Here is an 18,347-nt window from a genome sequence, read left to right on the forward strand (position 1 = left end):
AAGTCTCCCTGAGGCACAGAGCTGCCTCAGAGAGATTAAATACATAATAAAAAATTTTAAATAATAAAGCAAAATATTATTTAAATATGCTCTCTCATGTGACAGTGTCACATGTGCTGGGACATGTTTGTGAAGTCAAGAAAGTATATTTATTTATTGTATAAAATCTTCAGGAAACCTCACCCTGCCCGTGGATGAGGTTTCCTGGAAAACGCAAAGGCCGCTTGGGCTCTTCACCTGCCCACCAACCTTAAGGTTGGACGGGCAGCTTTGCTAACAACTTTAATTGCTTTTTTAATGGCCTTAATAGGCCGTTGACAGTTCGGCGGGTGTGCAGCCACCTCCAGTGCGCGTCTGCCGAATGAAATATTGAAATGATGCATGCACACCCAACGTCATTGTGTGTCAATTTACACGTTGGCGTGTCAGGCCCAACCCCCGCACACCCACAGCAATATTCTGTCTCAGAGGTCACCGATTTAAAAGAATTGGCAAAAGAACAAGAGGGGAAATGAGAAGAAATTTCTTTTCACAGGGTTGTTAAGATCTTGAATGTACTACCTGAAAGGGTAGTAGAAAGGGATTCCTTAGGAACTTATAAATGGCAATTGGGCATGTGCTTCAAGAGGACTAATTTGCAGGATTACGGGGGAAAAAACTGGGGCGTGAGATTAGATTGCACAACTTTTTCAAATAGCCAACAGAGACATGATGGGTTGATTGGCCTCCTTCTGTGCTGTAAGAAACTACTGATATAGAGTTGCCCATTGACCCTGTCCAGTAGGTGTTGCAACTGAGGGAGTTGCTGAAACCTTGTATCCAATTCTTGTCATTGTGGATATAAACTGCAGGATAATTTACTAGAATGGATGTAAAAACACATTATATACATAAATTATATTAATTACAAATACTGTACAATATAAGCATTTTCCTTGGAAACAGCAAATCATTATATAATTACAATTATGATTTATTTTATGTAAAACAAAACTGGTTTCCCTGAAGCTATGGTGGGTCCTACTTCTGCCAGGAAAGGGCTGGTATACCTGCTTTCACTGGGCAAATCAGCCACCAATAATAAAGCGGGCCTGTGAGGCTAGAAATGTAGCTCACAAAGCCCTTTGCAAACATCCAAGTAAAGCTGAGATCTGCTGTAACCAGGTCCCATCCTAATTTGCAGCCTTTCCTGAGCACACTCTCTGGGGTTAAAAAGGGCAAAAATGTATTTAATATTCTCTTCAGCTTGATTAACATGCTCAGAAAATTAAAGATACCGCAGCATCTAAATGCAGAAACAGGGATATAATTGATCCCCAGATGCAGAACACTGCCAATGTGTTATAAAATGGAAGAGCGATGAACCAGGTGGACGATAGTGGGCCATTGATTGCCATTCCTCCTATTCATTTGTCCCAGGAGGATTGCCTCATAACCCATCAGCAGTAGAGTTACGGATGTGAGATGTTACTCATGGCTGAGTTAAACTTGAGTCCTATTATTTCCCAGTATGCCTCATGTTCATACTTTAGGCAAAAATAAGGATAGTTATTTAAGTAGAAGATATAATAGTTCAAAAATGACTAAACAGTATCTTTTAATTCTGGTGAATGCAATTGTGCCTTTTGGTTACAGAAAGGGTTGAATTATTTAGAGAAGATGAAGAGTGTACTTGTAATAGAGAATGTAAATTATCGAGTGCATAATGTGTCTGTTTTAATACATGAATCTATCACACTTGTGTTATTAGTGGGGGAATATTTTTTCTACCATGGCACTGAAGTGACAAAGAATCTCCCAAGGTGGAACCCACAGATTTTCTGAAGACTAAAATATTGTAAAACTAATCAGTAAAGTAGCTATTTTCAGAGACCCTTAATGGATTATCAGATGAAAGTATTGCACAGTTTGGTACCTGGTCATTCGGAATAGAATAGATTAACATTCAATATGTAGCCTGTGTAAGGTGAGTCAACAACAACCAAAGTAGCAATGAGGAATCTCCGGCTGGCTCAGTGTCATCAAAATAGTGAAGGACAAAACCAATCGGAATGCTTTCTCTTGATAATTAGCCAATAATCCTCTCTGAAAATATGGACACAGTGATGAGAGTTCAGTCAGGTCAGGCCCAGATATCGGGGGAGATGGTGACGTAGTGGTAATGTCATTCGACTAGTACTCCAGAGGCCCAGGCTAATCTCTGGAAGCACAGGTTTAAATCCCACCACGATAGCTGGTGGAATTTAAATTCAATTAATAAAATCTAGAATCGAAAGCTAGTGATTGTGACCAAGAAACTATCTTCGATTGTTGTAAAAACCCAACTGGTTCATTAATGCCCTTTAGGTAAGGAAATCTGCCATCCTTACCTGGTCTGGCCGACATGTGACTTTAGATCCACAGCAATGTAGAAAAATAGGAGAGGAGTAGGTCATTCAGCCCTTCAAGCCTGCTCCACCGTTCAATATGGTCATGGCTGATCCTCTATCAACGTCATACTCCCGCGCTTTCCCCATACCCCGTGATGCATTTACAGTTCGGAAATCTTTCTATTTCCTTCTTAAATATACTCAGTGACTTGGCCCCCACAGCCTTCTGTGGTAGAGAATTAATAAGGTTCACCACACTCTGAGTGACGAGGTTTCTCCTCATCTCAGTCCTAAATGTCCTCCCCCTTTATCCTGAGATTGTGACCCCTTGTTCTAGACACTCCAGCCAGAGGAAACATCATCCTTGCATCCAGTCTGTCCAATCCTGTCAGAAGTTTATACGTTTCAATGAGATCCTCTCTCATCCTGCTAAACTCTAGTGTATACAGGCCTAGTCGGCCCAATCCCTCATCATTCGACAATCCTGCCATCCCAAGAATCAGTCTGGTGAACCTTCACTGCACTCCCTCTATGGCAAGTATATCCTTTCTTAGGTAAGGAGACCAAAACTGCACACAATACCCCAGGTGTGGTCTCACCAAGGCTCTGTATAGCTGCAGTAAGACATACTTGCTCCTGTACTCAAGTCCTCTCACAACGGATACAATTTGCCTTCTTAACTGCTTGCTGCACCTGCATGATTGCTTTCAGTGATTGATGTACAAGGACATCCAGGTGCCTTTGTACATCAACATTTCCTAATGTATCACCATTTAAATAATACTCTACCATTCTGTTTTTCCTACCAAAATGGATAACTTCACACTTATCCATGTTATACTGCATCTGCCATTTATTTGCCCACTCACTCAGCTTGTCTAAACTGCCTTGAAGCCTCTCAACATCCTCCTCACCACTCACATTCCCACTAGTTATGTATTATCAGTAAACTTGGAAATATTACATTTGGTTCCCTCATCCAAATCATTGATAGATATTGTGAATAGCTGGGGCACAAGCACTGATCCCTGCAGTGCCCCACTAGTCACTGCCTGCCATTCCAAGCAAGATCCATTTATTCCTACTCTCTGTTTCCCGTCTGCTAACCAATTCTCAATCCATGCCAATATATTACCCCCAATCCCATGTGCTTTAATTTTGCACAATAACTCCCTATGTGGGGCTTTATCAAAAGCTTTCTGAAATTCAAATACACTACATCCACTGGTTCTCCCTTATCTGAGTTACATCCTCAAAAAACTCCAGTGGGTTTTTCAAAATTGATTTCCCTTTCATAAATCCATGTTGACTTTTTTTAATCCCGTTGATATTTTCTAAGTGTCCTGTTATCCCATCCTTTATAATAGACTCTAGCATCTTCCCTACCACTGATGTTAGGATAACCAGTCTGTAATTCCCTGCTTTTCCCCTCCCTCCTTTTTTAAATAGGGGGGTTACATTTGCCACCATCCTATCTGATGGGACTGTTCTAGAATCTAAAGAATTTTGGAAGATGACAACCAACGCATCCACTATTTCCACAGCCATCTCCTTTAGTGCCCTGGGATGTGCATTATCAGGCCCTGGAGATTTTGTCGGCTTTCAGTCCCATTCATTTCTCCAGCACTATTTTTTCTTAGTAATACTAATTTCCTTCAATTCCTCCTTCTCACTAGACCTTTTGTTCTCTAGTATTTCTGGGAAGTTATTTATGTCTTTTTCCATGAAGGCGGAACTAAAGTAGTTGATTAATTGCTCTGCCATATCCTTATTCTCTATTATAAATTCATCTGTTTCGGACTGTAAGGGAACCACGTTTGTCTTCACCAATCTTTTTCTTCTTACATACTTATAGAAGCTTTTACAGTCCTCTTTAGGTTCCTTGCATGTGTACTCTCATACTCTATTTTTCCCCTCTTAATCTTACTCTTTGGCCTCCTTTGCTGAATTCTAAACTGCCCCCAATCGTCAGGCTTGCTATTTTTTCTAGCAACTTTGTGACTCCTCTTTGGATCCTTAATTTATTTTGTCAGCCATAGTTGGACCACTTTTCCTGTTGTGTTTTTGCGCCATTAAGGAATATATAACTATTGCAATGCATATGTTCGTTCTTTAAATATTAGCCATTGCCTAACCACAACCATGTGGTTGACTCTTAACAGCACTCTGAAATAGTCTAACAAGCCACTCAGTTCAAACAAATGTTGGCCTTGTCAACAATGCCCACATCCCAAGAAAGAATTTAAAAAATCATGCCCTTCAGTTAAATGGTTGGCCATCACTTGCTGATTAGGTCTAACCATGAAAAATGGTTACTCAGCAGTGGACTACATGCCCTTTCTGGAACTCTATCCAAATAGAATTCATTGGCTTCAGGATAGCAGTAACACAAGAAAAATTAATTCAGTTACTACAGACATTAGAAATAATTTGGTCAGTAAAGAAACAGCAAATACTTCCACTAATGAGCTGAACATGTAATGAGTGACTTTGTTGTCAGCTTGCAAGTTACGCGGTCAGTCTTGAATGTGGAAAGATTCCGTACAATCAGCTGGCCATTGTCTAATTATCACATGAAAAATATAAGGTAGGAGAATGAAAGATTAAATAAAAACCCACACATTGAACAATCTACTTATAAATCTCACCCTCTCACTTTTCCGCTCTTCCAATTTGGGCACAGTAGGTGCGGAATTTGATGGACTGGAAGTTACTGACGTACTCGCCGGTCCGCTCATTGTGTCCCCATTCAAGTTGGCTGCATTAACATTTGGAGGAGTAATTGCTACAGCGGCGGAAGTGAGTGAAATGGTTGGTCTAGCACCAGAAGCTCCAGAGGATTGATAGACGTGTTGCGGTGAGGTTATTGGCTGTGGTCGCACCACAGTGGCTGGGATACGGGTGGGAGGACTTTGCGTTCTTAGTGGTGGTACAGTTGCTGTAGGACGTTCAAGCACTTGAACAGCAGGATGGACTGAAAAAATAAAATGGGAGAGATAGCAAAAGACATGAGTCTGAGCATCCTTTGATCAGATTATTCAGGATGTTGCTTCCTCAGATTATTCTCACATGATAGTGGCCATGTTAATCCTACTGCTGCACACAGCTTCTCAATAAAACAGCTTCTCAAAACACAAAAAGCAAAATGGAAGATTGTACACAATATGCTGCAGACTCCCATTGGGTGTTTCCTACACAATAAATTCCTGATTCAAAGCAAGGCTGCCTGTGATCATATGAGATGCAACATTAAATGCTTAAATTGCAATATTCCCTGGAAAGCTTTCCCATACTTGGACAATAGAAAAAAATATTTTTCTTAAAACAAAGGTTTTCAAAATTCTTTAGTTAAATATATTTGGTCTTATAAAACCATCCAACCCTAAAAAAAAATTGACTCATAAAATGCAGCACAATGTGGCTTTACAGCTACGGCTGGGAAACATGGATATTAACGAGGGTATCTGAAATGTTGCACTCGAGTCTTACTTTTCATGAAGGCAAGAGTAGAAGAATGACAAGGACATCACATCAAAACAGCATTCATAATTCAGATTTAAAGAGTAAAAGAAACAATCAAAAGGAAAGAAAAGGGCTGTTGATCCCACGAGCAAACAAAGCTGGTTTGCTCCATACATCTCCTTCTCCATTTTCATCTACAGCTCTCCAGTGCTGTGCCATAGCCTGGAGCTAGGAGCAGTATCAAAGACCCAGGTAGACCACATTACTAGTCATCCTCTCCCTCTATTCACTTTTTATAAAAACATATAAACAATATTATGTAACAATATACAAGTTGAATAGCAATCACCTGATACATACAAGGTATCTTTTTTCCTTCTAGAATTGTAAATCATACAAGAAAGATTTTTTTCGTAAGTTAAAATAAGTTACGCTAGAAGGAAAAAATTCTGAATTATTTTCCTTTGTCAAAACATAAAATAAGACCTGAATTTTAAGTTTGACATAGGGCACCATTGCATTGGCAGTTCCTTCACTTCACATCCTTGAGTTGTCTGGAGGCAGAGTCCCCATGCAACAGAAAATGATTCATTCTGTCAGTATCAGTCAGTGAGATTTATTACAAATTGATGGAATCACATAATTCAATATCAAAACGTTGGTTACAAATTCCCAAATTTCTATGTAATTAAATCAAGATATGCTAGAAACATGCAGCTAGTCAGACAGCTTCTGGAAAAAGAAGACTTGTGTCATAAACATGACATGAAGTTGCAAATTGCTTTGAACTGTATCATCATGTCACTTGCTTTGAGATAAAAAAACAAGGTTCTCTTCAATCAAAAAAAATGCCAAATACTTTCCTCACAAAGGTGAAGTTGCTAACTTAAGTAATGCAGTGATTCAGGAGCATCCATGCTGCTCCTTCATTGCACCCTGAGGTATCACCTATTCATGCTCTCAAAACAGACACTGACTCCTCTATAAAGTCCTTCCTTTAAAAGTAAAATTTAGAAAAATTGTGGCATTGTGATATTGATATTATATTGTGACACTAAATGCTACCCAAAGCTTTCAACTCACATTTAAAGTGCACTTATTGAATTTCAAAATTTCAAATTTCAAAACCCTGAGGCTGAGAGCTATGAGATACAAGACTGTCCATATGACAAGCTTGTTCAGGTTTATCCACTGAAGGGCAGTTGCTTGGGTCATCCCAGGGAAAGCTGTCTCATGTATCACTTACTAGTTGGTCCCGCTGTGGTAAAGATAGAAGTTTACCTTTCTGAGAATTTGAAAAAAAACTGCTTTATCCAGAATGTGGTTAGAATGTGGAACTCCCTACACACATGAAGCAGTTGAGCTGAATAACATAGATGCATTTAAGGAGAAGCTAGGTAAGCATATGAAAGGTGGGAGGAAGCTAATGTGGAACATAAACACCAGCAACAATCTGTTGGGTAGAGTTTCCTGTTTCTGTACTGTTTATGCGATGAATGGATGAAGTTGATTACTACAAGAATAACAAGCAGTATACCATTTAGCCAGTGCAGTGGAAAGAGGCATTAGCTTGGAAGAGAGTTTTAACAATGTGCATTACTTACCCATCTGCATTGCACTGCGGGCTTGGTTGACAGTTTGCTGCCCTGAGTAACGCAAGCAGTTGTTGATCTGCGGACTGGACGTGTGAAGCTGTGGCTGAACAGGGGAGATGGCAACAGGAGGAATGGGTCTCACTCCATTGTTCACAAGACTGTTTGCAGAATGGCCTGATGGGGAGCTTCCTTTTATGGTTTGGACAGCGCCTCCTGGCACTGCGTTTTTTGACTGAGCCGCTCCAAAAGGAGCCCTAAAACAAAACAGATACCACATGGTATTGAATTGTTGCCTACACTACTGTCTTTACTTATTTACTCAAATGACAAAGTTTATAGAAAAAGAATTATCCTATATTTAGTCCTGATACCATCACTGCTTCTTTGAGACAGTCTTGTTTGGCCCGTGAGTTTCTGTGGCTGCTCTTAGCATCATGTGATTTGCTCACGCACCCACCTGGAAACGGGAGTCACATAATTTCCAGGAAAGACACCAGACATTCCAGTTCTCAGTGAAGTGCCTTTGAACCATCCATCCTGACATTTCTCAATGACACGATACATCTCTCCTTTCCGCAGCTCCAGCTCATCTGCTTTCTGTGGCTTGTAGGCATACATGGCCATATATCTGGAGTTATAAAATGAGTCATATGGAAAGTTAAAATGCACAACCTCCAATCAGCTTGCTGCATTCGTCTGTAGATCTTGCTGTACATTAATAATGAATGCTATTTCTGTGACCAGCTATTAGGGGTATGCTGCTGTGGGCCAATACCGGGCTGTTACTGCAGCTGGTTCTCCCACTCCAGTGGCAGAATTCATCCAATGGAGTAAGTGAGATTTCAGGGAATTCTCAAGCCTCCAAATGTGGGGCATGCAGAATTGTTATATCATAAACTCTGTTTCTGGAGAAAAAATAATAATTGGTTAAAGGAGAAGTGCTTTTCTCATGATTATTCCAGAAATGTAAGAAGCTCAACTAAAAAATATGTAATATCCTTCCAAAAATCCCTCAGGAAGAAAACTGCTGTTCATTGAAGATTACATGTGTTAGCGGGGGTTTCAATGCACTTCCAACAAAGTTATAGCAACAGGGGGGAACCAACTCTAAGCAAATTCCTGGCAAAGCTGCAATAAATGTCTTGCAACACGCATATCTTTGCAAGAGCTTCAAGTTGTGCAACAACGACTTTCATTTATATAGCGCCAACAACATCGTAAAATATCCCAAAGTACTTAATAGGATCATCTAACAATATTTTATACTGAATCACACAGAGGTATTGGACAGATCAAAGAGATAGGTTTAAAGAAGCATTTTAAAGGAAGAGAGAGAGAGAGGTGGAGATGGCAGAAAGGTTGAGGAAGAATGCCATAAATCAGAGACAAAAGCAAAATACTGTGGATGCAGGAAATCTGAAATAGAAGCAGAAAAATTTCAAATATTCAGCAGATATCAGGCAGTGCCTGTGGAGAGAGGAACAGAATTAATGGCTGGGATTTTCTGAATTTTCCATCCTGCTCGCGATGGGGGCCAATGTTTCAGATCTGTGACCCTTCATCAGAACTGGGAAGTGAAAAATGTAATAAGTTTTGAGCAAGTGAAAGGGCTAAGGGTAAGAGAAAGGACAAAAGGAAAGCTCTCAGATAGGGTGGAGAGCAGGAGACATAAAATGACAAAAGGGTTTATGGTGCAAGGCCAATGGGAGTAGTGTTGGGTTAAGTAAAAAAACAAAAAGATATGTCTAGAGAAGGTGTGAATGGCAGGATCATGAATAGATGCTGTCTAAAAACAGAGGGAAGGCAAAAAGGAACAAGAGAAAAAGAAAAACAAAATAAATAAAATGGGGTACAGGTTATGTTCTAAAATTGTTGAACACCCTGTTGAGTTCAGATGTGCCCAGTAGAAAGATGAGATGCTGTTCCTCAGGATTGCTTTGAGCTTTATTGGAACAATGTAGGAAGCTGATGATAAGATGGTCAGAGTGGGAGCAAAGCGGAATATTAAAATGACAGGTGACTGGAAACTCATGGCACCCTGTCCGTGTTTGGTTTCCTCCTTGTACAGGAGACCACATCATGAGCAGTGAGTTCAGTGTATTAAATTAAAAGAAGTACAAGTAAATCTCTGTTTCAGCTGGATGGAGTGTTTGCGAACTTGAAAGGTGAGAAGGGAGGAGATAAAAGGGCAGGTGTTGCACCTTTTGCGCTTTCATAGATAGGTGCTGTGAGAAGGGGAGAGGGTGTTGGGGCTGACTGAGGAGTGGTTATCACAGAGGGAATGATACTTTCAGAATGTTGAATGAGGAGGAAAAGATGTGTTTGGTGGTGGAATCATACTGAAGATAGCAGAAATGGTGGGGGATGATCCATTGGAGTGGAAGGTGAAGGTGGAGGTGACGAAGAGTGCTAGACTCCATGGATTTTCTGTATATGAGCTAATCTGACACTAATGTGTAGATCTTAACTTTCATTAGTAGGTAGAAAGACAGGTCGGCTCCCTGTTATATACCCTACCCAACCTTCCTATTACAGGCGAATGAGCTGCTACTGCTAGTACTTTATCTGGCAGTAAAAGATAAAAATCTACCTCCTTAAAATTTTAAATAACATAAAGCTGGTTGCTACATCACAGAAGGGATATGATGACATGTGATTTTCATTGCAGGTAGATTGGCAGAGGGGGGAAAGAGAAAGTGTTGGACATTTGATTGGAAAGGTTGGGAGCAGGAGGACATGGCAAAAGGAGGCAGCAAAAAGACAAAAACACACAGGTGCTGTGAACAGAAGCAGCACAGGAATGAAGGTTCTCAGCCTTTATTAATTAACCGCTCTTTCCACATTTCAATAAAGGGCTTCCTTTATTGAAGCCATGTGTTTGGCTAAGACAGAATTTAAACTATGGGCAGAATTTTATGCTCGGTGTGCGGGCATGTGCCCGACACGCCTGAGCATAAATTGAAGTGTGATGGCATCGGGTGTGTGTCCCGACGTCATTGTGCACCCGTGTGATACTTCGTTGGGCTGGCTGCGCCAGAGGCGGCTGCGCGCACGCCAATAATTAAAAGGCCTATTAAGGCCATTAACAAACTAACTAAATTCAAATTTACACTGCCCGTCCAACCTTACAGTTGATGGGCAGGCGAAAAGGCCAAGCAGCCTTTACATTTTTTAGGAAACCTCATCCAAGAGCAGGATGAGGTTTCCTAAAGCAAATAAACTTTAACTTTATTTTGGATTTAAAAACATGTCCCATCTCATGCAACAGAGTCACATGAGGGGACGTGCTTTTTAAAATTTTTACTGTCTTTATTAATTTTTTAAAAAGCACATCAATCTCTCTGAGGCGGCTCTGGGAGATTGAAGCGCTTTTTCGTGTGCATGCCCGAATTCCATGCCAGGCCCGTTCTCCCTCTTCCTCCCGCCTGCACAGGCAGCGCTGAGCGCTGCTGCTCGCGATCCATGCAGGGTGAGCCTTAATTGGCCCACCTACGTGAAATCGCTGTGCGGAGCCGATCGCAGGTGGTGGTCGGCTTCCCAACTGCCCCAGCTGAGCCCGCCTGACGAGGGAAAAATTCTGTTTTCTACACTTCTACTTTGATGCTCCATAGATCAAAGCCCTTTGCCTTTTAAGAACACAGCTCCTACACTGCAGTGCCAAGTGGCAAGAGTGAAATAGCTGATGGGTCAGATCATCATGACCATTGCAAATGGACATAGCTACTTCATGCCTGGGAGTCTTAAGCCCCTTCAGCTCTCCATGTGGAGGTAGTGAAGTTATTGTCATTCAACCACACAAATAACTGGAAGCAAAAATGAAGTTTCTAAATCGTTTTTTAAAATAAGCTGTGCATGTTAAACTTTGTTCCAACAACTTCTCCAGCATTTAAGGACTCTGTCCAGCTGGATGATGCTGAAATCCCTTTACAGCCAAAACAGAGAATAATGAGAGGGTCTGAGTCACTCTTGCTTGTAGCAGCTATGTTCTTTTTTCAAGTCATTGTGGGCTCGTTGCTGTTAAAAACATCTGCAATGTAAACATGACAATTCTAACAGCAGGAAGGCAACAAGGTGAAACTAAAGAACAACTTTGTGAAGCAAGTCTGTACAGTAACAGTCCCAGTTTATCTCTCAGCAGTTTTAATGGCATAACCCCATTGAGTGTTTGGAAAGAAGTTGTACCTTTACAGGATTATGACTGCCTGGTTACCGATAATTTAACAACTACAATTTGCCCAATTTGACATTTCTGTCCTGTGTCAGCAATGGCTTAGTCACAGCATTCTTGCCTCTGAGTCAGAAGGTTGTGTGTTCAAGTCTCACTCCAGGACTTGAGCACAAAAATGTGGGTTGACACTCCAAAGCAGCAGTGAGGGAGTGGTGCACTGTTGGAGGTGCTGTTTTTTGGATAAGACATTAAATTGATGCCCGGGCCCCGTCTGCCCTCTCAGGTGAATGTAAAAGACCCCTTGACACAATCTCAAAGAAGAGCAGGGGAGTTATCCTTGAAGTCGAGGCCAATACTGGTCTCTGGAGCATCACGCAAAAGTAGATTGTCTAATCATTGTCACATTGCAGTTCTTGGGAATTATCATTACACAATTTTGGCTGCTGCATTTTTTATCTTATAACGTGACTACACTTCAGAAAAAGTACTTAATTGGCTGAGAAGTGTTTTAAATGTCTTTAAGGAATATCAGCATGATATCACTAAAAGGGAAATGTGTCATGTAATCCAGTCTTAGTTTCACTTTTGCTTTGAGCAGAGCACACACACAGCTCTGATGCCTTCAAGTTTTATACCTGTGCATAACTGTTCTCATGTACCTAGTCTCAATAAGTGAACCCACAACGTGTTTACCCAATCCCTTATGAGCGATTGGTGCTTTGTGTCTTGTACAGTAAATAAGCCCAAGGTATTATAATAACTTGACAAAGTGCTTTAGGAAGTCCCGAGGTCATGAAAATGCAAGTTTTTCTTTTTCTTTGGGAAAAGGTTATGTGGCTCACTGCAGGCACAAATCTGATTCCTAAAATTTCAGCTAGTTCCAATGCTGATTCCTATTTCTTTATGCAAATTGACAGCCGACTTTGCCACTGAAACAACAGTTACTGCATTTCAAAGGAATTAATTGGCTGTGAAATGTATTGAGGCATTTTGAGCATGTAAGAGCCATTATATAAATTCAATTTTTTTTAGGCATAAGAATTTCATTCCAACATTCTGGATTAGAACAGAAGCAGATTTGATGTCGACTTAACTTGCATCAACGATCCTTAACCTTAGCTATGGGTACTCATTAAAATCTATGTCAACAAGGATATCAAACTGAATGATCTTTTATATAGCTTTTGTTTTAGTAGTTAGACAACGGTAAGGGTTAGGAGGGCTAACCAACATGATATTAAACTACAACAACTCTTAGCCACAGCATATTCCACTACACTTGATCAATGTCAGAAAGACAAAGATTTGGAGTACCAGTTTATGCATTTTAGCTATTGCCCTGGGGGTTCTGTAATCTGACTTTTTATTGGCAGTGACTTTCATTGACATGTACTGTGAAATCAGAATCGTTTACAAAGTCCCTCTGGAGATGCTTAGTTCAAAGTGTTTTTGTATGATTCAACATGTAACATAAATGGAGTGAAACCCAATTGTGCTAGGTTGGCCTGCAGAAACTGAATTGTTTGATAATTAGGCAGAGCACATGTGTTATATGCTGATATAGTAAGCTGTTGTGAAATAAGATTACATTTTTTCCCTCATATATTAATCTTTAACATAATCCCCTGATTTTTTTGCTTGAAAAATAAGTTCCAATCTGTCCCTGAGCCTACTTCAGGTTCTGTCCTTATGTGTAACAGAATTTGTTGTGCTATCTGTTCAGAGTTCCTATTCTATCAGAAGGTATGAGGATCGAAGAGCTGCTTCCACAGGTACCCACTGCAAAGGGCAGCAGGACTGACAATTCATCCAGCTCTTGGTTGCACAAAAGCACTGCCGTTCAGTGCTCACCCTATTCTGGGATCAGATCACCCCCTCCAGGCCTGAGTTGCTGGCTGGCTCTCCCACAATGGGTAGACTGCAGCAAAGCACCTATTCGGTCTTTCCAGCTTGCCGACTATGTTCAAGTAAGATATGAATCTGAAAGTGGTTTAAGCGTCCCAATGCTAGCTTTGCTCAAATTTGGGTCAGAAGTTGATAAGTCCAACAGAAGCTCCTCACACATTGTTACTTACGAAGCTGCAGGAGAAAGCTTTTCTGTCTGTACTGTTTCCTTTCTGGGTAACTCCTTACCCTCCTCAGTTTCCTCTGATGAGGCGGTATCCTTCCCAGCTCCAGTGTCAACTTGTCTTCCACACCAACTGCTTGCATTTATATGTCCACCTTTACTATAGTAAAACTCCCAAGGTGCTTCACAGGAGTGCTATCAAACTAAAGTGACACCAAGGTGTTAGGACAGGGGCCAAAGAAGGCGGTTCGAAGGAACATCTTAGAGGAGAGAAGAGTTGCGGAAAGGTTTAGCGAAGAGGTTTGAGAGCTTAGGATCCAGACATCTGAAGCCATGTCTGTTAATAGTGGAGCAATTAAAATCAGGGTTCTGCAAGAGACGAGAATTGGAGGAACACAGAGGGTTATAGATAAAAGCAAAATACTGTAGATGCTGGAAATCTGAAACAAAAACAAAAAATGCTGGAAAAATTCAGCAGGTCTGACAGCATCTGTGGAGCGAAAGACAGTGTTAACGTTTCAAGTCTGTATGACACTTCTTCAGAGGGTTGTAGAACTGGAGGAGTTTACAGAGATAGGGATGGGCAAAGCCCTGGAGGGAACTGAAAATAATTTTAATTTACAGTTGTTGCCCAAAGGGTGCCAATGTAGGTCAGTGAGCATGGGGTGATAGGTGAAAGGGCTTTGGTGTGGATTAAGATACAGGCAGCAGAGTATCAGATGAGTTCACGTTGATGGAAAGTGGAAGATGGGATGCTGGCAAGGAGTGCATTGGAATAGTCAAGTCTAGAGAAAACAAAAACATGGATGAGGGTTTCAGCAGCACAAAAGAAGATGGTTATGGTTTTTGGGGGCCAATCATCTCAGTCCGAGGACATCGCTGCAGGGATTCCTCAGGGTAGTGTCCTAGGCCCAACCATCTTCAGCTGCTTCATCTCCATCTTCCCTCCATCAAAAGGCAGGAGTCAGGATGTTTGCACAATATTAAGTTCCGACTCCTCAGATAATGAAGCTGTCAGTGCTTACTTGCAGCAAGACTTGGATAAGACAGATTTTTAATCAGTAAGGGAATCAAGGGTTATGGGGAAAAGGCAGGAAAGTGGAGTTGAGGATTATCAGGTCAGTTATAATCTCACTGAATGGCAGAGCAGACTTGATGGGTCGAATGGCTGACTTCTGCTCCTACATCTTATGGTCTTATTCAGGCTTGGGCTGAAAAGAGGCATGGAACATTTGCACCACATAAGTGCCAGACAATGACCATCTCCAATAAGAAAGAAGAGAGAACCTAGCCATCTCCCCTTTAACATTCAAAAGCATTACCATTACTGAATCCCCCCACTATCAACATACTGGGGACTACCATTGACAAGAAACTGAACTGGACATGCCACAAAAATACTGTGGCTACAAGAGGAGGTCAGAGGCTGGGAATTCTGCGGCAAGTAACCCATCTCCTGACTCCCCAAAACCTGTCCACCATCTACAAGATGCAAGTCAGGAGTGTGATGGAATACTCTCCAATTATCTGGATAATTGCAGCTCCAATGATATTTAAGAAGTTCAACACTTTCCAGGACAAAGCAACCCATTGGATTAGCACCCCATCCATCACCTTAAGCCACCAGTGCACAGTGACAGCAGTATGTACCATATACAAGATGCCCTTTAAGTGATGTGGTAGACTGCTTGAAATCACTCCTAACCAGAACCCATAGCTTCAGTCCTAAGGTAATGAAAAAACTGAAATCCACTCATTTGAAACAACAGCACCACTCTAACTTCTCAATATAATGACACCCATTCTCACTTCACTAAAGTTCAAATTTGGCAGCACAATTACGCATCCGCCAGCAATTCTTTACAGGCCCTTTGGCCTAACTATTACAATTTGGACAATTGCTGTCTGGCTTAACAAGGGTGGGAGGGTTACTGAGAAAATAGGTGGATGACCTCTTTTGGTCCTTATCTGCGTGGTTTATCCCACCTGATCGTACTTTACGTCTGTCCATTGCAATCTTGCAATCGGGAGGGCGAAACCCAATCCCAAGTCAGTGTCACAGGAGCACGCCACCCTCATGCAAATTTTTGCGTGCGCAATATCCAGACCGCTGTGCTTTAATCAGAATGATCACTTACATATTGAGTGGTAGTTGTGTCTTTGATGCTGTTCCCTGATCCCCTATGGTAGCTCCTGGTCTAGGTCCCACTGCACCAGCAGCTGCGTTAGCATTAAGAGATGAAGCCTATGAAAAATAAAAGACAAGGTGGATTTAGTACCAAAGTCAGTGATGAGGCAGCACTTCCAAATCTTTATTATTCTGAGCTACTTCAACAACAACTTAAATTTATATAGCACCTTTAACATAATGAAACATCCCAAGGCACTTCGCAGGAGCATTATAAAACAAAGTATATCACCAAGCCACATAAGGATATAGTAGGTCAATTGACCAAAAGCTTAGTCAAAGAAGTAGGTTTTAAGAAGCGTCTTAAAGGACGAAAACAAGGTAGAGAGGCAGAGAGGTGTATTCTAGAATTTGAGGCTAGACAACTGAATGGTGGAGCAATTAAAATTGGAAATGCACAGGAGGAGCACAGATATCACTGAGGGTTTTGGTTTGGAGGAGATTACAGGGATAGGGAGAAGTGAGGCCATGGAGCGATGTGAAAACAAGGATAAGAATTTTAAAATCAAAATGTTGCTTGACCAGGAACCATTGTAGGACAGTGAACACAGGGGTGATGGGGAATGCTGTGAGTTAAGACAAGGTCAGCAGAGTTTTGGATAACCTCAAGTTCACAGAGGGTAGAATGTGGGAGACCAGCCAGTAGCAGGTTGAAATAGTTGAGTCTAGAGCTAACAAAGGCATGGATGAGGATTTCAGCGCCTAACAGCTGAGACGGGGTGAAATCGAGCAATATTATATACGTGGAAAAAGGCGGTCTTAGTGATGACACGAATATATGGACAGAAGTTCATCTCAGGATCAAATGTGGTACCAAGGTTGTGAACAAACTGGAACAATAACTTCAGTCTTTCTAATATTTAATTGGAATTTAAAGTTGATGAACTGTAGATTGACAATTAAAAGGGCTGAATAGTCCATTTAAAGCCACAGTGTCGATTTAATGTTACTTTTACCCATAAACTGTATGAGGACTACTCAAGATGTCATATTTATATGTTGGGAGATTGTGGCTGTGCTTCCTATTTTGCAAATGCAGTCGGTGAGACTCCTGCTAGTTGCACATGCTCAGAAATTCAGGGGCAGAAATTTGACAAGGCCCGTCATTGTGCAAGCAGGTTGCAATGAGCAATTACCCTGCACCTGATCTTGTTGAGTCAGAAATAGTTCACTGACCTCACATGAATGGTCAAGGTCAGCAAATGTATCATCAACTGTCACTGACATCTCCTACCCACTACGCGACTACCCTCTGGATAATCACAGCCCTGTTGCTCGCCAATTAGCAATCAGGACTCATGCCTGACACTCAGGTGTTTCACCTCTCCCCTCTCAAACTTACCAATGTGCCCACCTCTTGCAGCTTCCATGTACCTCCAGCTATTCAAATATGGCAGGCACATCACCCAAAAAGGTCACAGCGCACTCACTGACACTCTTCCTTCTCTCTTCCAGGACAATATGGCACATTACCACAGGGAGCAGCAAAGAACTGATGGAAGACAGGCATGCATGCATCTCTAGAGCCCTCTTGAGGAGAGGTTGTTCTGTATGATGGGGCCGGCTATTGCATCTGGTGTTGCTGAGGTGGCAGGATGACGGTATATTCCTGCCTTATTCTGCTTTTCAAACCTCACTTCACTCTCATCCTGTTATCTAGCATGAAGTAAAAGCTGCAGATGGCATGACCATGGAATTCTTGGGTTTCCACTCCACCCCATCTCTCACCCACCTGTTGCCTTCTGCATTTATGTTTTTAGATAGCTATAATTTTCCTGCTGGCCAGCCCCCACTGCAACCTCACCATGAGCAACAGATGTCTGATAAAGAAGCACCATCGCTTAGTCTGACAGTCACAGCCATCAGCTCAGATACTAGCACTGCATGTACCTTAGAGAGTAGTATAGCGTTGGTGTCAGCACATGGTAAGTTACTGGGCATAAATGGGCTGTAGTGAGGCCAGGGGGAAAGGATAGCACGTGTGCCAATTCCCCGGAAGACAAGGTCTGCTGCAGAGAAATCAAAATATCGATGGGGGTGTACAGGAAAATGCTGATGGGCATGCACACAAAGATGTTTGGTGCATTAGCAGGCCTGCCTTAGAGCCTTTTGTCACAGTCAAGGAGCATGGAAGAGTCTGGCTTCAACAAGGCTCAGTGCATCGTGCTAAGCTTGGAGCCCATCCTTTTTGCCGTGGAAATGATGGCCAACTCCAGTTGCATTGGAGACAGTTCAAAGGAGGTTTACTAGCTTGATACCTAGAACGAGTGGGTTGTCTTCTGAGGAAAGGTTGGACAGACTGGATTTGTTTCCACTGGAGTTTAGAAGAGAGAGGGGTGATTTGATTGAAGTATCCTGAATGGCCTTGACAAGGTGACCGTCAAAAAGGTGTTTTCTTTTGTGGGTGAGTCCAGAACTAGGGGGTACTGTTTTAAAATTAGGGGGTGCCCTTTTAGGATAGCGATGAGGAGAATTTTTTTCTCTCAGAGGGCTGTGC

The 18,347-nt window shown here is 41.7% G+C and overlaps 1 protein-coding gene across 1 annotated transcript in view; it reads right to left on the minus strand.

The window, feature by feature from the left end:
* The window catches only part of LOC121284376 (E3 ubiquitin-protein ligase SH3RF3-like), a 518,157-nt gene that overhangs the window by 31,749 nt on the left and 468,061 nt on the right, over positions 1 to 18,347 (minus strand). The window contains exons 5-8 of the mRNA XM_041199801.1: positions 15,801 to 15,907; positions 7,884 to 8,054; positions 7,436 to 7,680; positions 5,018 to 5,343 (exon numbers count right to left, since the gene is read on the minus strand). Coding sequence (XP_041055735.1) covers positions 5,018 to 5,343; positions 7,436 to 7,680; positions 7,884 to 8,054; positions 15,801 to 15,907 — 849 coding nt within the window. The remainder of the gene's footprint in view (positions 1 to 5,017; positions 5,344 to 7,435; positions 7,681 to 7,883; positions 8,055 to 15,800; positions 15,908 to 18,347) is intronic.

This window comes from Carcharodon carcharias, chromosome 11, assembly GCF_017639515.1.
Source record: "Carcharodon carcharias isolate sCarCar2 chromosome 11, sCarCar2.pri, whole genome shotgun sequence".
Taxonomy (NCBI): domain Eukaryota; kingdom Metazoa; phylum Chordata; class Chondrichthyes; order Lamniformes; family Lamnidae; genus Carcharodon; species Carcharodon carcharias.